The sequence below is a fragment of the Zootoca vivipara genome, chromosome 2 (assembly GCF_963506605.1).
Source record: "Zootoca vivipara chromosome 2, rZooViv1.1, whole genome shotgun sequence".
NCBI classification, from domain to species: domain Eukaryota; kingdom Metazoa; phylum Chordata; class Lepidosauria; order Squamata; family Lacertidae; genus Zootoca; species Zootoca vivipara.
Window position 1 is genome coordinate 75,599,451 of NC_083277.1, and position 22,361 is coordinate 75,621,811.

At 41.7% G+C, this 22,361-nt stretch overlaps 1 protein-coding gene across 1 annotated transcript in view; it reads left to right on the plus strand.

Annotated features, from left to right (window-relative positions):
- ADRB2 (adrenoceptor beta 2) overlaps positions 1-20,286 on the plus strand; it is a 62,804-nt gene extending 42,518 nt beyond the window's left edge. The window contains exon 2 of the mRNA XM_035105289.2: positions 17,511-20,286. Within this exon, the coding sequence (XP_034961180.1) occupies positions 17,511-17,545 (35 nt within the window). The 3' untranslated portion in view covers positions 17,546-20,286. The remainder of the gene's footprint in view (positions 1-17,510) is intronic.
- The last annotated feature ends 2,075 nt before the right edge of the window (positions 20,287-22,361 follow it).

A 22,361-nucleotide genomic window follows, 5' to 3' on the forward strand; every position in this document is an offset into this window, starting at 1 on the left:
GGCAGCCCTGTTTAGGAAGGTTTTTAATGTTTGATGTTTTATTGTGCTTTGAATTCTGTTGAGTGGCTGGGGAAACCCAACCAGATGAGTGGGGTATAAAGAGATTATTATTATTATTATTATTATTATTATTATTATTATTAACCCTGTGGCAAACAAGAAGGAGGGGGGTCAAACGAACCACCCGTATCTTTCACCTAGGATGCGCAAACTCCTATCTTTCCCTCATAGCCATGGTTCCATCTCTCACCCAGGGGGAATGAGGAAGGGGAGCAAGGGAGACCACAAACATTGGCTTTCTTTTGGGACTACTGATGTAACATCCAAATAGGACATTGTAACAAGGGTGTTTTGGGACCCAGGTGGCGCTGTGGTTAAACCACTGAGCCTAGGGCTGGCTGATCAGAAGGTCGGCGGTTCGAATCCCTGTGACGGGGTGAGCTCCTGTTGCTTGGTCCCAGCTCCTGCCAACCTAGCAGTTCGAAAGCACGTCAAAATGCAAGTAGATAAATAGGAACCGCTACAGCGGGAAGGTAAACGGCGTTTCCATGTACTGCTCTGGTTCGCCAGAAGCGGCTTTGTCATGCTGGCCACATGACCTGGAAGCTATACGCCGGCTCCCTCGGCCAATAATGCGAGATGAGCGCGCAACCCCAGAGTCGGTCACAACTGGACCTAATGGTCAGGGGTCCCTTTACCTTTACCTTTAACAAGGGTGTTACTAAAGAATGATGCTTTCCTCCCACAATTTTCCTGCAGTCTAGATCCTGGGGAACTGTTTGTAAAAGGGAAGGAATCAATAATATACTAATAGAGATTAGCATGGATGAGACGTTAGAACCTCTTTTGTGGTGAAACGGTTGTTCATATTGGCAATATTTAGCTTAATTGTATCCTTTCATCGGCAAGAAAAGATTTGTGGGAGGCAAATTGTATAAAATCACCAGCTGTGGCTCTGCGGAGAGCAAGCTGACTGGATGAAGAGAGGGCAAATGTGTCTGGTTTCATTGCTTTAAAGAAGTGGCAGGACGGGGGAAGATGAGCTTTGTTAGCTGAGAGTTTTCATCCCATGACATAATCCAATCCCAGGTCACTGTAATCTGATGTGTCATTTTCTTCCAAATGTCTCTATTCCATTAGCATAACACTGTTCTTTTCTTGTTTCTTTTAAGTGCTTCAAACAGTTAGATTTAGGGCTAAAATGTTTTCCCAGCAAGAGTCCACATCCACCCATGCAGCTGCCATTTTTCAAACAGCAATCCCTCTGGACTTGATCTTGGTTGGATCCTGCAAGGGTACCCATTTCAGGCTGCAATCCTATATGTACTCACCTGGAAGTAAGCACCACAACCTCTGAGTAGACATATGTAGGATTACGCTGTTGAGCAGTGAAAGCTCCAGCTAGATCAGTGTTTCCGAAACTTGGGTCTCCAGCTGTTTTTGGACAACAACTCCCATCATCCCTAGCTAGCAAGACCAGTGGTCAGGGATGATGGGAACTGTAGTCCAAAAGCAGCTGGAGACCCAAGTTTTGGAAACAGGTGGGGTCTCCAACAAAATGCTTCCAATAACTCCAGATTTATTATTATTATTATTATTATTATTATTATTATTATTATTATTATTATTATTATTTTAAAAACCCATCATTAGTGAATGCTTTAATCATCATAGCTGCCAAGTTTTCCCTTTTCTCGCGAGGAAGCCTATTCAGCATAAGGGAAAATCCCTTTAAAAAAGGGATAACTTGGCAGCTATGTTTAATCATCCCAGGTTGAATGCACAATGTACGCTAGTTACCCAAATCCATTCAAATCAATGAGTTATTAACATTCAGGATGGTGTATAAAGGAAAGGACTCAGCCATTCAAATGTGGACAAATGGGTTCCAGCTGGCAAATGTTAGATTCATGTGGTTTGTGTGCTTCAAGTTTCCTGTATCCTAGGTCGGATTTGGCAACAGTATATTATTTGGTGACTTTAAAAGAGAAGCTGTCTTATGTAAATGCACATGCCTGTTCATAGCTATCAAGGTTCAGAAAAGGCTTAAGCATTCTGGCTGCTTGTTTTCATGGTGCATCTGCATTTTTTGCATGATATGCAAATGATATTTATGCAGAGGAGAGGGACATGCCACATCGCATGTTAAGAGCTATTATGCTTCACATGTCATTATATTTTCCATGCAAAACACCATTCCTCGTTAAAGAGTAACAAGCTTCTCTGGGAAGGTTCTGGACACAAGTCTCTCATTGGCCAGTATCTTGCCTTGCCTTTTTGGCCAAGATCTATCATCTATTTATGCTCTGCCTCATGTGGAATTTTGTTCCTTCTTCAAGAGAAATTAGCTTCTCTGGCAAGGTGCTGGGCACAAGTCTCTCACTGGGCAGGAACCTTGCCCCTCCTGTTTGCTATAATACAGTGGAACCTCGATTTACGAACACCTCGGTTTAGAAATTTTTGGTTTACAAATGCCGCGGACCCATCTGGAACGGATTCATTCACTTTCCATTACTTTCAATGGGAAAGTTCGCTTCAGTTTATGAACAGACTTCCGGAACCAATTACACCCATGCTTCGGGTTAAGTACGCTTCAGGTTGAGTACTCCGCGGACCCGTCTGGAACGGATTAATCCACTTTCCATTACTTTCAATGGGAAAGTTCGCTTCAGTTTATGAATGCTTCAGTTTAAGTACTCTGCGGACCCGTCTGGAACGGATTAATCCACTTTCCATTTCTTTCAATGGGAAAGTTCACTTCAGTTTATGAACGCTTCAGTTTATGAACAGACTTCCGGAACCAATTGTGTTCATAAACCGAGGTACCACTGTAATGTAGATTCTTGTTTCACACCTTGTAAATGTCACTTGGGAGAGGGGAGCAGCAGCTGAAATTTGCAACGTACGTGGCCAGCCTCCTTTTCAATCTCATCTCAAGATCCCCACATCCCTTGCTTGACTAACCTGCTCAGATTTATCAAGGGGTATATATATGGGTGAAATTGCACAAATCCAGCTTTATTATGAGCAGTCAAAGTTTGGAGTCTAAAATGCTGAGAGGAAGATACACCATCATAGAGTGGAAAACACTGTAAGGGTTCAAAGATTTCAGGGTTTTCTTCTTTCTCCTAATCCTATTGAGTCATGTGCTCCATCCCACTCCCAGGAAAACTGGAATCCAATACATTTGCCAGGGCAAATGCTTGCTGCTCACATGCCTGAGATATTTTTTAAAAACCCAAGCTCCAAATCCTTATATTCATATCTAAAACAACAACAACAACAACAACAACAACAACAACAACAACAACAACAACAACAACAACGGGAAAATTCTATTCATGTGATGTTTATTTTATCTATATGTGTGGGTTTTTCCTATCCCATCTATTAACTGAATTTCTGAAAGCAGCATGCAGCTTATTTCAAGTGCAATGAACTAGAAGGGCAATGCCATAGAGCTGAGCTCCTGACTGGGATATTACTGCTGCTTCCTGGGCAGGGCAGGGCCAATCCACAACCCCCACAACCCTGACCTGCCCCCTGCCCCATCCCAGTAAGCAGCAGCAAATGCTGATGTTGCGAATGCCCCCCCACCTCATCCCACCTCATTCCCCTGGCTGCTGACCATAGTTGACATGTAACCGAAAGTGTCACAAACTTCTATCAACTTACTTTGCTCTACATGCTTTACGAAAGCTGGATTTTTGCAACTATATATATAAAGAAGTCCCACCCAGTTATGCCTATTAAATGCCATGGTGGCATCTGTTTGGCACACGGTATTTGTTTTCCAGTAGTAGGTAGAGTATAATTCTGTGCGTTACTATTTCCTGAAGGTTTTATGTGTTTGTTCAAAGACAGAGCAGGCCAACCCTGAAACAAAGTGTAATGTGCTGAATACTGGTGTGTACACATTTTCAGACAGAAGGCATCTGTCAGCTGAGCAGGTGAAGGAGGCAGCATTCAGCAAATTCCCTTCTACCCGCTGTCGTCCTCCAAATCTGCTCTGGAGGGGGACCAAAAATCTGCCTCCCATCAGCAGAGCAACACCAATCGGATTCACCCTATGTGTGTTGCGCTGGGACACATATTTGCTTTAAAATGAAGTTCTACTTTAAAAGCACCAGTTTTAAAAGTGTAATTTTGTTGCACGTTATTTGCCCCCAGGCTCTTCTGAAAATACATTGACGCATAAAGAGGAGGGTGTGCTGTGTCTCATGTCATCCCTGTAGCAATAGACTTGAGATCCAAAATTGTTGGCAGTAGATTGTCACCCTTTCACAGCTTTAAACACACACACACACACACACACACACACACACACACACACACACACACACACACCACTTCATTCCTCCCCTTAGTGTCACCATTTAGAGGATCCATGATTTCCCAAGTGGTAGAAAGAGAGTTAGCAAAATGGGCTATAAGTAGATGGTGCACTGACCTTGTGTGTCTACAGATCTGTCAATCAATATTGAAATTTCATAAAAGAAGCCTCACTGCTGGCTCCATCCTGCTGTTTCCATCCTACCCTAATAAGCACTGAATGAGCATTGCTTCTCATTTCCAAGCAATGGGCTCTGAAACCTCTCAGGCGAGACCTTCAAGTGGTCATTGCAAAGCCTGTGGCACCCTGCCAAAGAAGGGGAGTGGATTTCCAAAGCACACCCCCCCCAGCACTCAACTGTGTGGACCACCTGTAACATCAGAGCAGATAAGTAAATGACCGCCAAAAGGGTCACAGGATAAAATTAAATGTTGCACTAAGGCAATATCTGCAAAATAATTTCTGCTTGCCAGACAGAACAATTTCCCCATTCCATGCCTTGTTCTGGTTTTTCCCCCCCTGACCCTCCCAATAAGATTTGGGAGAGGGCACAGGAGTTGTGTAGTGAGGGAGAAGAAGGGGGAGAGTCATGTCACGATAGTGGCACCTGTTGCACTGGAACAGGAGTAGGCAACCTAAGGTCCATGGGCCACACAGGGGTCGTTTAACCAGCCCCCGAACCAAACCACCCACTCGGCGAGTCCCCACGTGCTGGGCTAAACCGGCACAGCACGGCGCGGGAACTTGCTTCTGCGGCTCCGGAAATGGCGTCTGCGCAGGTGCAGAAGCTGGAAATCGCATCTGCGCAGCCACAGACGCTGGAAATCGTGGGAGCATGCACTTATGCACACACACACACCCCATCCACCCCATGGAGGGATCTCTGCTGGAGTGAACCGGCCCAGGCCAGGTAAACCTTGTTGACCCCTGGAATCTGCTAGTGCAACAACTTACTTGGATCCAGCTCATAGTTCCCCTGTCAACAATGGTTCATTGTGACATCAGAGTCAATCAGCCAATAGCATTAAAAATGTGAGCCTATTAGAGAGGCAGAGAAGGTGAAAGTAAAGTAAGATGGGAGAAAGGGATTGGAAGGCCTCATCCATAGCCTCACTTAATGAGGGGGTTGTTTGCTAATTGTAACATAGTGGGGAAAGCCAGTAAGAAGTTTTGTAGAGATTGCATTCAAATAGTACTTTATGGCAATGCAGAGGTAAATTGTCTTGTGATACTCCCGTGATGCTTTCTGCTTATTTGCAGTTGTCAAAATGCCCTTTTACTATGCTCTTGGTGCCTTATACCTACATGCAAATGCCTGAGAGACGATGCCTTAGAATTCACTCTCCATTCTTCTGGAGAAAAGTTAAGAAATTGGGTATGCATCTCGGCAAGTCTAGAAATATTTCTAGTAGAGCTACATGGGCGATTGGAAAAGGAGGGATCCTGGTACAAGACCATGCAAACAGGTATGCACAAATGGTTATCAAGAGCCTGGAATACATACCATAGAACAAGTGCTATCAGAACAGTATTGTGTTGTAAAGACCTCACATAGATTTCCTGGTGATTGCCAGCATTTCATAAACATGTCATCTGAAAGAAACCCAGGGGTTTGATCATGAGGAAGTAACATTTCCCAGAATGGGTTAGAGGAATTAGTCAGCCGGTGGGAATCACAGCTCTTTCAAATTCCACAAACAATTGCCTTACATCTGGAGAAACATTTCCATCACATGGAGCCAAATGTCTACAAAGGTTTCCTCACTAAGAATCTGAATCCATTTTAATCTGAAGGATTTGAAAGCAATTTATTGCAAGCATTTAAATGTTCATATGCAAGGCAAGGAAGGATACCCTGTTTCATATCCTTTAATCTCTTGTCTCATCCCTCTTCATTACCACTACTCTTTGCATCATGTCCAAAATGATCTGTTCTAGATACTAAAAAAGAAGTATTGATTTCAGCGGTGTGAATTTCTTATTTTAAATTGTGCAAAGCTATTCATTCAAAATGTCTCCCTTCAATGTGCTTCCAAATTTGCCATGCACCAAATAGACACTAAAGGTCTAGTACTTATTATTTTATATATTACCTATTATACACTGCCTTTCAGAGCTATGCAGCTTATGCCAGGCAGTTGCCATGAAGCAAATTAAATACAAAATTCACAAGGGAGTGATAAATCTAAAAACCAGCAGTAATATAGTAAATAGATACTATAGTAAATAAATAAAGCTGTGTACACACTCCCATTCATTCTGCATACAGTGGAACCTTGGTTTATGAACACCTTGGTTTATGAATTTTCGGTTTACGAACACCGCGGACCCATCTGGAACGGATTAATTCACTTTCCATTACTTTCAATGGGAAAGTTCACTTCAGTTTATGAACGCTTCAGTTTATGAACAGACTTCCAGAACCAATTACACCCATGCTTTGGGTTAAGTACGCTTCAGGTTGAATACTCCGCGGACCTGTCTGGAACGGATTAATCCACTTTCCATTACTTTCAATGGGAAAGTTCGCTTCAGTTTATGAACGCTTCAGTTTATGAACAAACTTCCGGAACCAATTCTGTTCATAAACCGAGGTACCACTGTACAGTGTTCTCCCATCATTGGTTTGGGAAGCGGTGTTTAGCCAAATCCATATTTATCCTGTTATGTATGAAATACTGTGCTTTGAGAAGAAGACTTAGCTGTGAACGACTAAACAACAAACAAAGCTGGTAACATGCTCACAGCTCAAGTGTTTAATCAAAGGATGGTAATTATGTAATATTGCATAATATTGCATTCTGAGTGGCACCAACTAAGGGTTTGTGCTGATACAGTTTGCAAAAAAACAGCAGGAGCCTGTGGCTGAAATTGCAATTCAGGTGTTTCTCTGGGTTCTGCTCCAGAATGATCATTCCCAGCCAGCTTCAAAAAGCATTATGATGTTTTATTAGTATGGAGGTGGAGGTGAATGCTTGCCTGGAGGTGAGATGGCAAAGGGTTGCTAGCAGTAATCAAAGAGGAGGCATTTTGCAAGAATATTAAATGTGACAATTGGCACTTAATGACTCACTGCGTAACCATGGCAGGAGGAGATGAAAGCAATTAACCTTCCATATACCCTGTTTCTCATATTTTAAGACATACGCATAAAATAAGCCATAGCAGGATTTTTAAGCATTCAAGGAATATAAGCCATACCCCGAAAATAAGACATAGTGATAGGTGCAGCAGCAATGCCGGCCGCAGCAGGAGAAGGAAGAAAAAAATAAGACATCCCTTGAAAATAAGCCATAGTGTGTTTTTTTGAGGAAAAAATAAATATAAGACATGTCTTATAATATGAGAAACACGGTATGAGCCACAACAATATTCTGAGCTAATAGTCAGCTATTGAAAGTACTGTATTTAATCCCCTGACATTCCTGGTTCAATCAACTGCTTTGCAGCCCCCTCATCCTTTCATTTTCAGATCTCATTTGAATGGTGGATAGAACAAAGATGGGGGTGAACTAGTATTTTCAAACAGGCAGGTAAAAAAATTGGATGGACAAAGAACATTTCTCTACTTCCCTTTCTGGGCAAAGTTAATAGACGGTTTGGGTGAAAATTATTGTTGTTGTTTCTTCCCACCTGTAGTACCACAACAAGAGATTTTCATATGTGAAAATGGCTGATTAATAATACACTGACATTGACATGCATGTGTGAACTCTCAAATGATCAAAGGTACAGTGTTGTTGAGTTGTAACATTTCCCAACTATTCACCCATATTATGATTTTTTTTGTATCTTGGAAACAATTGATTGTTTTTCTTTTAAACCCTGTCTTTTCAAACCATCTACACCACCACTACCATATTATGATAAATTAGCTTTATTTAAGAAGATAAGAAGAACCTTGCTGGATGAGTCCAGTGGTCCATCTAGTCCTGCATCCTGTTCTCACTGTGGCCAGCCAGATGCCTACAGGAAGCCCCCAAAGACCTGAGCACAACAGCACTCTCTCTTCCTGCAGTTTCCAGCAACTGATGTTCAGAGACATATTGCCTCCCACTGTGGAGGCAGAGCATAACCATTGTGGCTAGTAGGCATTGACGGCACCCTAAAGGCTAACAGCTTTATTGTGGCATAAGCTGTTGAAGTCGGCATTAGTTCGCAATAAACTGTTAGGCTCTGTTCAATGGTGTTGCTCAGCTGATACTGGCAAAGGCTTCATGTAGTCATTCTACGTACTCCCCCTCTCTCCATCTAGGAAGTAGGACCCCCCCCCCCATTTTGTTTCCATTTTAAAGAAAAAGAATGCAAATAGTAATACCACGACTGGTCTTGTCACAAATCAATGTGAAACAATCACTTTAGGCGGCAAATTCTAGAGGGGCTATGAATCATCTGGTGCTGATTTACAGAAGATTGGGGGGGCTGCAGAAAAGAGAGCCCCCCCCAAATTGCTGTCATCCTAATTCCACTGATAGAAATCTTACAGGCATCAGCTGAGCAACCCCATTGGATAGAGTCCTAACCATTTTTGTGTGTGGAGCAGAGCCCACTTCAACAGCTTATGCCACAATGAAACTGTTAGCCTTCCAGGTGCCGTAAGACTCCTTTTTGTTTCTACAGGAACAGTAAACAAGGTGGGGAGATATATGGGGACTCTGTTTTGCCTGCTCCTGCTGAGTTGCATCTGTTCCACATTCTGAATAAACCGCAGAGTTGTTTATTGCCGATGGGGGAGAGAGAACATCCCTTAACTCTAAATTCTAAGGTTCACATTGTGTGTTTTTTTTAAAAAAATTCCTCCCCCACCCTCTCCAATTTGTCTGCAGGGTTTTTCTATTTCCTTGGCATATTGGCACCACCAAGTGGCGATGTTCTAATCTGCCATGGAATTAGTGCTAAATGCTTGGAAGATGATAAACAACTTCTCAAAATATGAGGAGCGCCAACTGAATGGCGCACAAACTGGTCTTGTTTTCTGCTGCAGAGCCATGGAAGTTACTGTAAGTAAATAAGAATTTTATGGGAAGCCAACGTCTCCTGCCTCAATCTGAGAAATGGAGACTTCCCCAAACCTTTTTTTTTTAACAGACATTGATATTCTGCAGAAGACAAATGTCATCTGTGTAATGTGAGGTTCAACTTTATTCTAATGATGCTCTGGCCATTTTCACACCTGCATGTGGATGAGGGCTGGCCATGATCACTATTTCCCTGTATGCAAAAAAGATGGCATGAACTCACCCTCTGCCTCATTGTAAATGTGGAGGCTTAAACTTCCCCCCTTTCCTCGTTGAGCATTATTGACATGAGAATTGCTGAAACTTGAGTCCAAAACAATATTGTTCAGGATGTCTTGGGCCTCTCTGGATCTCCTTTTTTATTACCATTTGTGCTTATGGTGGTATCAGGGCAGTTATACATGACCCTGCTTTCGGTACTGTTTGTGCCTCCAAAGATTTTGAGGCAGGCATATGGCTTCATTTCCAATTGGTGCATATCCCATACCATCCTGCTAAAATCCTTTAACTTTTCTTTTCATTTTTACTGCAGCTACTTTGCTTTATTTATTTATTTTGCCCCACTTTTGTTAAACCAAGAATGCCCCACCAGAGGACAATAGTAAAACAACATTGGGGAAACATCACAGAACAATGAATAAATGATTGCACTTCTGGACCCGATGCAAAGTGCTTGTATGTAAAGTTCTATATGACCTGAGACCCAAGCTGTTGAGTCTCTATATGCTCCGACCCATACCTTGTGGTCTGTGGTAGAGGCCCTTCAAACAGCACCACTGCTACAAATGACAAGGAGGGTGGGATTTCTCTGTGGTAGCACCTTGTCTTTGAAACTCCCTCTCGCCCGGAGGAAATTAGGCAGTCCCCATCCCTGACCATATCCAGGAGGAATTTAGACCTGAGAATTGTAGCTCTGTGAGGGATAAACTGCAGTTCACAGGATTCTTTGGGAGACGTCAAGTGCTTTAAGTGTATATTGGATGTGCTTTGAATTTATGGTGTGGCTATGCCCCTGCAAATTCAGCAGGCACAAAAGCCATCTGGGCATTGTCTTCCGCATTATGGTGAGATGGTTTGAATTTCTATTTCTATTATAGTAATTATTTCTAAATTTGCATCTGTACACATATAAAATTGGCATATGCAAATCTTCATCTTTTTTTGTGAGGCATTTCCTCTCCTTTGGGAATGCAGAAGTGGTCACACTACTTTGGATGCAATCCTGCTGGAACGGAGCATGTTCAAGTCCTATTCATTCACTTCAGTGGGAGCATTTGGCACAAGCTTGATTTTCAGCTTAATTACATTTTTGGAACAGTGCTGTATGATTAATGAGATCCCATTTTTTGTTTGGAAATGGTTTTCTTTAAGTTCCCTGGACAGTTTTGCATGCATATACTTTATTCTAAGTTCTCTTCATTCATTGCCCTATCATCTGTTCACTTAATCACAACTGAACGGAAGAGTTTCTCCCATTAAACTTCTTTTCTTTACATCTTGTATATGCAGCAGTAGGATTATAACAGTTTGCTGTCCTCTGCACCATTGGCCAGATTGAACTACTGTATGCCATTATAGCAGCCTTTCTTAAGCTTTCTCAATGTCCCCAGACATTGTTGCACTACAACTCTCATCATCTTCTAGCTAGGGATAATGGAAGTTGTAGTCAAGCAACAACTGGGGACCCAAGCGTGAGAAAGACTGTGTTATTGTATACTTGCTTATGTTTGGATTCAGGGGGCATACAGTAGCTCAGCTCCCAGAAAGTGTCAGTAATCAGGTGGATGGCCAAAATCTTGACTGAATAGCAGTGTTTATTCCAACTGCAGCCTGAAACATAACTGAATGGACAGAGTCAAATAATGAGAGAGAGAGATATACCCTGAGATATTCAGGAGGGGCAGGAAGTAACATTCTTAAATATATCTTGACAATATATCACAGTAACAAAATGTCCAAATTCCAGAGGGGTAGCCACGTTAGTCTGTTGCAGCAAGAGCAACAAAAAGTCTTTTGACACCTTAAAGGCAAACTTTTTTAATGGCATAAGCTTCTTTGAACTAGAGTCCACTTCAGCAGATGCACAATGTGTAATTCTTGGTGGTCAGTTATATATCTACATAAGGGTGTAAAGAGAAATGTTAAAGCTGGAGTTAAATGACAATGATTTCAAAAAGTTCCATTTGTGACCATTCCGTTAAATATATGCAAACTGATCCTTCACAGCATCAGCAATTGGCAATAGCACACTCATCTTAGACAATACAACTTTAAATTATTAAAAGTGAGTGAAGATACCCTTCACAACAGCAATGGTGGTGATGGGGATAACAGCATCATCTTAGCACTGCTGAGAACATTTAACAGCAGCACCAGAGCAGAATACCACTGTCACTATTCAGACCCAAATGAATAGAATTGAACTTTTTGACAATTCAGCAATTTCATGCTAGAGTTTCCATTGGACGTTCCTTTGGTCCTGCTCTAACTACTCAGGGTGATATTCGAGCAATAGAATGTTCATTAATAGTGCAGTTTATGTGAGGGAAGTGGAACATCGGAATGGATAGAGGAAAAGAGGCATGGGGGAGCTATGTACTGTTGCCATAAAGAGCAGAAAAGGCAAGGCAGGGGATAGGTGAGCTCTAGGATAGATCTAGGTAGGACTGGAGGAGATATTTACCTGAAACCCTGGAGAGCCACTGCCAGTAGACCATACTGATCTAGATGAATCAGTAGCGGGCTGAAAAAGGAACCTAAAGGAATGGTGGATTAAGAAGGCAGGGAGTGGTGGTGAGGGTGGTGGGTTTTTAAAATAAGCTGTAAGAAGCACTTGTCCTAAAGGCAGAATGGATTGCATGCTGTCAGCAGAAGTATACAGTCAAAGAACAGGACCAAGCATCAAGAAGAGCAAAAATGTATTGAGAGATGGACTTATGAGCCAGTCTTTATGGCTCAGTTCTTTAGATTGTGCTCATTGCTCTTGGGAGGGATCATTTGGCCCTAGAGCAAAGGCAGGTTTGCATGAGGACCGATCAGTGGTCAGCTGTAGGCAAGTGTTTGTTTTTGGGTCTGACTCAGTGAATGAATTTGGCCAAGTGTCATTCATGGGTCAAGAAGCATGGCCATGAGAGGTCATGGAACCTAAATCTCTCACTGGGTTACCCAGAGCAGCAGATAGCTAGAATTCCAGCTCAACATCTGATTTTTTACTTCATGAGACAGATGTTTAGGGCAAAAGCATCTGTTGTGTTTTCGCTCTCTCCCTCTGCATCTCATTCCTCGTTCATGCACAGCAGTAAAAAAAGAAAGAAAAGGTTGTCAAACACTTAATAATCCCTGTTTCCATCACAATTTGATGAATGTAATTTTCACATCATTTGCTGTAGTTTTACAAGGTAATAGTGTTCACTGAGGAGGAGAAGGTGGTAGTTTATTTACCCTTTATACAGTGAAGAAAAGACGGAACCAGAGAAAGAATGTATGGTTGTGAGTGGTTCACCTGCGAACTAGGCACATCTGCTACAAAATTAGGTTGATTTTTATACCAGTTTAACACTCATGACTTGCATAAATAATCCTAGGACCTGCAGCTTGCTGAGGCTGCTAATTATGTCTTATTTATTAAAGTATTTTCAATGCCACTCTTCTGCCAAAGAAAGCTTCCAGGGTGGTTTGCAGATATCAACAGCAGGAGAGATCTTACCATCGGATTTATAATCTGAAAGTGGCACAAAGGGGGAAAGAGAGAATAGGAGATAGGAGCAGGGAAAGCCAACCTAAACACTAGTTCTTATTTATAAAGCTTTAACGACAAGCTGGATTGGAAACAGTTGAAAGAAAGCATGAGCCAAATGCGGTTGGTATCTCAGTTGAGCCAATGGAGTGGCCCTGCTTCCCTTTGCCCCCTTGACTGCAGTCTGATGGAATGGCTGCTGCCAGGTGACAGCTGGGGGGAAAGGAAAACTGGTGATGCTTTCAGAGATTTATAAAGAGAAAATTTATAGCCCCTTACATTTCCCTGGAGGGGAGAGAATAGCAGTGGTACCTCGGGTTAAGAACTTAATTCGTTCCGTTCTTAACCTGAAACCGTTCTTAACCTGAGGCACCGCTTTAGCTAATGGGGCCTCCTGCCGCCACCGTGCGATTTCTGTTCTCATCCTGAGGTAAAGTTCTTAACCCGAGGTACTACTTCCGGGTTAGCAAAGTCTGTAACTTGAAGTGTCTGTAACCTGAAGCGTCTGTAACCCGAGGTACCACTGTATGTTAGATGTAGATGGGCATTAAGCATTTAGTTTTCAGCCTGGTCTTCATGCTTTGGGGAACAGAACAGCCCTTCACAAAATATTAGTGATCATTCTCTGTGTCATACAGGGATTGTGGTCTTCTGAAAATCTGATTGGAAAGCTCTATAGCTACAAAAATAGAACAAAGCAAGTTAACAATGGAATTTTTTTTATATAAAAATGCTTTCATATACAGTATTAAGTAAATCCTTTCACACAAGATAGTTGAAAATGTAAAAAGTAAAATTACCCCAGGTGTGTCACCTCACCTCACCAGGTCTGTGATTTCCTACAAGAAATGAGAAAGGAAAGAACTGTTAGGAAACATGGCACTATGGGAGGCAAGTGGATTACGTGAATTAAGATCAACTATGAAAGAAAGTTTACTGAAATCATGCTGTCAAGGAGCAGGAGCAGACACCTGTTCATCCAGTATTTGAAAATAAGGCACATCATAACCAGTTTATTAAAAAGATTTGGTACACTGAGAGAAAACACAAGATTTGAAATATTAATTTCAAAAAGCAACCACTCAAAAGGAATCATAGGAGATATATAAAATAACTGCAGAACTGTAATCATCCCAGCCTAGATGTCAATCAAAATGGGATGCAGATATACAGTATATCTCAAGAAAAATGGGCGTGGTTCTGGGAGAAACATTTCCAAATTTACACTTTGTATGAGTTTAAAATCTATAAAATCATGACTCATTGGTATCTGTCTCCAGATAGACTGCATAAAATAATCAGTGTTGCAGATGCTCCATATGTGACTATTTGTACTTGGAGGTATGTCCAATTATTAAATTATTTTTGGAGTCAGTATTAACAGAAAGAGATAATGTCCTTGGCTAAGTCCGCCCCAGGAATCCTATTCTAACAATATTTGGATATCTCAACAGCATCATTCCAGAGTCAAAAAATGGTAATCTATTACCTATCATTGGGATGATGCCCCAGCATGGTTGTAAGATCAGTGTTGCTGCTCCAAAATAACATCTGAACACTAGTTCATAGTCAATTAGTCTGTAGTGGAGGTTGCAATTGCTACAATTAAGTAGATTAAAATAACCGAATGTGTATTTGTTTTAAAACATTTCTGAATTGCCCTTTCATTTAAAAATAAATAAATCCAGGGTGGTTTACAATAGTTCATACAACACAATAAAAGAGCAATAATCAATAACGTGGTTAGGGGGAGTAAAAGCGCTAAAAAGAGTCGCAGCAGAAGTGAAACACCAGAGGTTTAAAGTATGAGAAAAGGGAAAAACATAGTACTTTAAAAAGATTACGGTATCCGTCAGGTGAGCTCCTCTGAGGTGAGAATTCCACAAGTTGGGTACCACAAGCAGGAGCACCACAATGTACAGGTGAAACTCGGAAAATTAGAATATTGTTGAAAAGTGCATTTATTTCAGTAATGCAACAGGTGAAACTCAGAAAATTAGAATATTGTTGAAAAGTGCATTTATTTCAGTAATGCAACTTATTATTTTTTATTTTTCTTTTAATTTTAACAAATGCTTTCTTTTGGAAATTCCACAGTAATAAAACAAATAGTTACAATAATACAAAAATAAACATCACTATTACATTTCATTAATTACATTCCATTTATAATTGACCCGCCTAATGACAAATAATTATAACAAATAAAGGCTTGACATATCTTGCTTTGCATGTCATGCATCTATCTCATATATTGGTTTCACCTTTTAAGTTGCGTTACTGAAATAAATGCACTTTTCAACGATATTCCAATTTTCCGAGTTTCACCTGTATGTTGTTTGTTATTGCGTTCCTCAGTACTATATATATTTTTATGAATCAAAGGCTGCCATTCTAGGCATGCTTAGCTGGGAGTAGGTCTCACTGACTTACTTTCAGTGGCAGCCTGTAGGGTGATTTGCTAAACAAAACCGCCACCATTCCTATCCATATGTTTACATGCTGCAAACTGCCTCCACTCTCACCCGCACCCCCATCAGTGTACATGTCCAGTTAGTATCTTTCGGCCCAAGGCACATTGCTTTCAGCTTACCTACTTTTGCCATTTAATTGTTCCAATTATCACCCAGTTTGGAGAGCTTCTTTATGCTTATTACCAACCTAAATAATTTGGTGTCATCAGCCCACGGTGAGGCATTCTTTGCCATGGACACACCAGCTAGAAAATAAGTAAGCAAATCACATGCTCAAGATGCTTTGCAGGGTGTGAGTGTACATGGGATATTCCTACACTGAGAGAAGAAAACCTCACTGAGAGGCTGTCTGTGAGACCTTCGGAAGAAAGGTTGCATTGGTCTAAGGCAGACAATGCTGGGAAACTTGCAGCCCTCCAGAAATTGTTGGACTCCAACTCCCATCAGCCCCAGCCAGCATGATCAATTTTCAGGGAAGATGGAAGCTGTAGTCCGGCAACATCTAGAGGGCCATAGATTCCCCAGCTCTGGTTTAACATATATGGAAATTAGAAGAGAACAATGATCAACTCATTTCCACCCCTCTCTTCAACAAGTATGAAATGCTTTCATAGATGTGGACCACTGTTACAATTGTAATATCTGAAAATAAATCCTTAGAAAGATTGATAAAGGAAGGCGGAGTATTGAGACAAGAATTTATTAGAACTGAATATGAGACTGGGTCCACTTACTAAGAAGCAAAAAAGAGAGAGAAAGAGATAAAAAGACAAAGTAATATACTGAGAAATTACAGATAGCAGTTGCATTACGTGGCTCAAGACTCCGGCATGCTAATGCTTGAACGTATTAAAGCAGAACCGTGTTTAATTAAAATGCACAAAAAGATACAAGCAGGATGTCAATGTAGTGCTGCAGGGGAATACAAAAAGGTTGTCTTAATTATCTCTGTAAACTTGACAAGTGTATGTCCTAATTTCCATTGATATTATAGCAACCTTAACATCCTAGGGGTGCTTCTCTTCTGGATGACCTATTGAACCCAGCTGCAGCAGAGAGGTTGTGGCCTTGGAATTCCTATGCTTTTGAGCGCATGCCTGCATAATATCAGCCAGTTTGGGGGGGGCAGGGTAGGCATTTTAAAAACACAATAGTCAAACATTTCTCCAATGAAAATAGGGACACCCTAAGGAAAAGCAAGACATTCCGGGATCAAATCAATCAAAAAATGGGGTGGCTTCTGTAAATCTGAGACTGTCCCTGGAAAATAGGGACACTTGGAAGTTTTGTTGTCCTGCTATTCAATACAATTTTACCAAACATCATACCTAAAGCAGGAACAGCAACCTATATGGTGCAAAATATCCCATTCCTTCTTGCACAGAGCATTCATTGGTGATATAGAACTGCTTTGAATCCCAAGACATTGATTGTCATTAGGTAAGCCTTTAGGTCTGTTCATAATTTTTAAATTTAACCTGCTATCGATACTCCTGTGCTATATCATTCTCCTACCATTGATTATCCCACCCGATTCAACCCAGTTGTTTTTCCTCTCATAGAAAGTTCCTTCATAATCTTAGTCAATGTCTTTTTGTGCAGGAGCAGCCCCATAGTGCAGCTAGGGCTGATGAGAATTGCAGTTCAAAGCATCCGGTGAGGACCAAGCTGGGAAAGGCTGCGTTGAGGCAATGCATTAGATATGGCAGACCAAACAATCCCTGTATGTGAGGTCTTGCTTTTGTTGAATTTGGATTCTCATTTCGTTGAATGTTGGTTTCTCATTACAGACCCACTTTGGGGCTTGAAAGATGAGAAGTTGTTATGTGATGCCACCAAAATCAGTGTCGTGAATGTGGGCAGAAGCACAAATGTTAACTGCCACACATCACCCTTTGGGTGCTTCCATACTCCAAGCTGACCAAATTGTGTTTCTTTTTCCTCTGCAGAGATCCCTGGGTGCCCTGGAATGGTTGAAAGTTGAGCGGGTTAAGCTCTTGCCCTCCAAACCATTCAGAAGCTCATGAAGAGACAAGTCGAAGCTCTGCTTTACTTCACATTCCTTTGTACAGGGATGAAGGGAAGGACAGCTAGCAAACCAAGTTTCCAGGCTGCAGCGTAAGAAAACTGCAGTGAATGAACCATTTCGGGGATTCAGCTGTGAGAAGCCAAATCAGTTCTGTGTAACTACTGCTTGAGATAGGATTGGTGGAGCCTTCGCAGTGCAATAATGAAAGGCTTTCCTGGAGCTGAGGAACGTGAGTTTCCAGAAGTAGGGGAAGAATTAATGATTTTATTAACTCACCCACACTGTCTCCACTGGAAATATCCTCAAGGAGCTGAAAAGCTTTGGGAAGACATTTTCGCATCTTGTTAGTCTACTTGAGGAAGGGACATCAAGTATCTGGCTTCCTGGTGAAGGCAGCAGATTGCTAGGATTGGGACGGGATCACTATGCAGCCAAAACGTGAAAAGAATTTGGAAAGTAATACACTGAGGAGCACTCCTGTAAAACCAAATTGGTTTGCAGTGCACATTCAAAGCTGGTTTCTGCTCCTGGAAGTATTTGGCTAGCTTTTCCCAAGCCAGCACATGTCCCCATAGCCAAGTGGTTCCACAAGGACAGAAGTGAATAACCGCATTGTGGTAGGATTTCAAAAAAATTGACTCAGTGTTTACCAAGGCCCTTATTCAGAGGCAGTTCTCAGTAATCTTGACTTCTGTGCAATATCAAGAGACCCCAAGAGACCAAGATTGAAAGGCAGCTTCTCTCTCTCTCTCTCTCTCTCTCTCTCTCTCTCTCTCTCTCTCTCTCTCTCTCTCTCTCTCTCTCTCTCTCTCGACTTGTAAGCAACCAAACACCCCTCATATACAGTTCTTGAAGCCAAGCTTTCTGCATCAACCTCAAAGTATCATAGGACGCCTGCATTCTTCTTTTGGAATATTGAGATGTCTGGCCTTGACTATTCAGCTCGCTCCAAGTGCTGATGATGTTCAGCCCCCTTTGCCAGGAGACACTGGGGGAAAGAAGCCTTGTTGAATACTTGGGAGAGACAGACCAGTGCCAGAGAAGCTTGTGTGAGGAGTCTGGAGTCGAAGTTGGATGGCCAAGGGTGGTTTCAGTTAACAGGGGAGAATCTTTCAAGTTGTGGTTTTATAACAAAACTCAATTCCCTGTATTTTACATTAACAACTTTGAGGTGTAAAAAAAAAATGCTTTCAAATGTAATCTGTTTCAGCCTGGAAGGCAACAGTCAGCTTAAAAATGCAGAAGGAAAGGTTCTTCATTTTGATGATTATGTTAAGGGCTTTGTCCCGTAAGATTTAAAAGATGCCTGGATCCAAACCATGAATTATTGAGGCTTCTGTGTGTGTAGTGTCCTGTCCCTTTGACGCAGTGTGCAATATTGCTAAGGATCAAAAGACCTTCCACTGTCTGCAGCAAAAGAGAAGGAGAAACCCATGCTATCACAAGGGGGAACGAAGCTATCCATCAGCAGAGAAGCAGGTGTTCTTGCCATTGTGTGTGACAAATGATTGTACTGCCGTTTGCTCTCATGGACTGTGTGCAAGCATGAGCCTCTTACTCATTGGACTGCTTTGAACCCATTGGATTCCTAAATATCATGTGGTGGGGTGGGGAGAAGGGATTTGGGGCTCTGCAGGGCATGTTGCCTGTGAAATTAAGACACACCGGGCTTCCATGTATGCTGCTCTAAAGTTGTGGTGTCTATTTATTTATTTATTGGGTGCACTTGTTTCCTCACCTTCCTTATTATGGGGGAAGATGGTGGCAAATCTCACAGAGCAATGGGTCACTGGCGGCTCCAAAATAAAAAATAAAAACTGAATCCATTGTGTGATGGTGTCCAATATCTGCTAGAGGAACGTTAGGGGATAAATTCTGTCATTTTATTCTTACTTTGCTGGTCCAGAAGAGACCATGTCAGTATGCTAGTTCCCCCGCAGTGCCTTCTGTCTCCATTTCTGCTTTCTTAGCTACACCATGTGTAGTATTAAAAAAACAAATTTGATTTAATGCTTAGAGGTTCTTTACATGTCCTCTTTGTGTACAATCAGCTGGCCTAGAGCCTCACTGGATATAAACCAGGCTAGCTTCACTACAGTCTCTCTGTTTATCTATGCATATTTCTCGTGGAGCCTCTCCACTGTAGCTTCCTCTCATGCATTGCAAGCTAGTTGTACATTCGCTGCTTACGCAAAGATTTTCATTGACCACACTGGCATTTAATCATTATCTACTAGCAACAACAACAACAACAACAACAACAACAACAACAACAACAACAACAACTTGTTGATACCCTGCCCATCTGGCTGGGTTTCCCCAGCCACTCAGGGCGGCTCCCAACAGAATATTAAAAACACGATAAAACATCAAACATTAAAAACTTCCCTAAACATATGACATAGGAGGTTCCCTTATACCAAGTTAACCCATCTGTCTATTTGGCTCAGCACTGCAAACACTGGCTGGGAGTGGTTCTCCAGGTTTTCAGACAGGATAAAAGCGCCCCAACATTCTTGGTGGTTGCATGTGTGTGGACATAGATTAATGCAGCATTTGTTTACCATCATGCGGACTCCTGCAGACGACTTTGGTTTTTGAGTTTGAAAGGTTTTGAAGATGCTTCTAGGTTTTGGAAAAACTCGACAAAGGAGCAAATGCTTAAGCTTCGTTTTCCAAAACAAAAAGTATCTAATTTCCCCTGACACTTTGCTCTCTCTCTCTCTCTCTCAATATTTTCCTCCAGTTCCCAAACCTCTGAAGTCCCAAGTCTCTCCTTTCTCCACTCGCCCTGGAAATTGACGTAGCCCTTGATCTTACTGAAGCATAGGTCTGCCATAAAGCACCCTAGCTTCATCCTTTCATGGCTAGATGTGCAAACATGAATGATTGGAGTTTAAACAGTCTTGATGGGAACATGTAAAATTACTTTATGTGGCTTTGGTTAAACAGCCTTGTTAAGCTGACAGCACTTGGAAACAAGGCTGCCCAAGTGGGGCTCTTTTATTAATATATTTAATCTTCTCAAAAGGAAAGAAAAATGCTGCTATTCATGCATGAACTGCACAAAGAAATGTGTTTGCTATCAGCCACCACACTAGCTTCTAGCTTTTTCATTCTTTTTGCCGGTTTCCCTGCTTGCATAGGAAATTGTCGTCGTTGTCCCCCAGATGTCCATTTGCTGCACGCGCGCACACACGCACACACACACACACACACACACACACACCAACTAGGGATGAAGGAGAAATTTGATTCTGTTTGCACTTAAAGGCAAACCTACCTGATCCTCATTTTCTGAAACAATACACAAACCGAAACACAGCCGTCAATCAAATTCCATGCCTCTCTGACCATTGCAAATGCAGTTCTCCAGCCAAGTGGTGCATGCAAAAATGCACCAACTACGATAAAGTGTGCATAAAAATGCACATAGAGTAGTAGTAAACATAATGTAAAAAATGCATTATATCAGGAGAAATTCATAGTAAAGTGCTAATGAATTTTCATGAGGATTTTTTTCTTTAATCACAAATTGATTTAGAGATGTGAGAACTGAATTTAAGACTGGGAAAATGAGAGATAAAAAACAAACCAGCTCCTCCCATTCCCTCCTTCAACTCTTGTTCCAGTTCTATAAGCATTATGGCAGAGTGGGGGAACCTGTGGCCCTCCCATTGTTGGCAGATTTCAGCTTCCATTAGCCCAGCCTGGAGGGCCAAAGGTCAGGCATGATGGAAGTTGTAGTTCAGCAACATCTGGAGGACCACAATTTCACCACCCCTGTGTTATGAAAACAGCAAAAACATAACTTTCACTAACTGAAACAAAATAAAACAAAATGTTTAATTTCCAAGCAAAGGTTTCTCTTTAAGGTTTCCAGACTCAAAAGAGAGCAGGGCAATTAAAGGCACAGAAGTCCTGTCCACTATTGAGTCTGGCAACCCTATCATAGCTGCCAGGTTTTCCCTTTTCTTGCGAGGAAGCCTATTCAGCATAAGGGAAAATCCCTGTAAAAAAGGGATAACTTGGCAGCTATGAACCCTATTTGTGGGTTCTTTTATGCTTTTGTTATGACTGGGAAAAAGGCAATAAAGCTTTAATCTCTACAGCAATCAGCAGCTGGAGAGATATAGTGAGTGACAAGCATAGATGGGGCAGTAGCAATACCCAGCTGCGGAGCTTGTCTTGCTGAGCTCCATCCTTGGCTAGTTACTCCAATTAATCTTCCTATTTGCAGCTAATGGGGTCATCTAAAAAGGAAAAGTGGGAAATGGAAGGATAAAAGAGAAAAGCTGGGAGAGTTAATGGTGTAGTGGATGTTGTGCTTTTATCTGGGAGATCCGTCTTCAGAGAGCCAGTGTGGGGTAGGGATTAGAGTATTGGACTAAGTCTGGGGGGATCTGTGTTCAAATCCACACTTGGACATGAAGCTCACTGGAGGATCTTGGGCTAGTCACCACCTCTTAGCCTAACTTACTTCTAGGGATGGGAAAGAAACTTCACTCAATTCTTATTTAAAGGCAAACTTAAGCAAATTTGCAATTTTCTGAAACAATATGCAAACCCAAAACGCAGCCGTGCTTTGAGATTTCCACTTCTTTGAATTTTGCAGCGCAATTCTCCAGTCAAGGAATGTGTACAAAATTGTAGATTGTAGGCTACAGTGTGCATAAAAATGCATACATTAGTAAACAAAGAATACAAAAAAGGCAATACATAAAGGGAAAATGTTTTGGGAAAATGTGTCTATTAGGCAAAAGTTGCATTT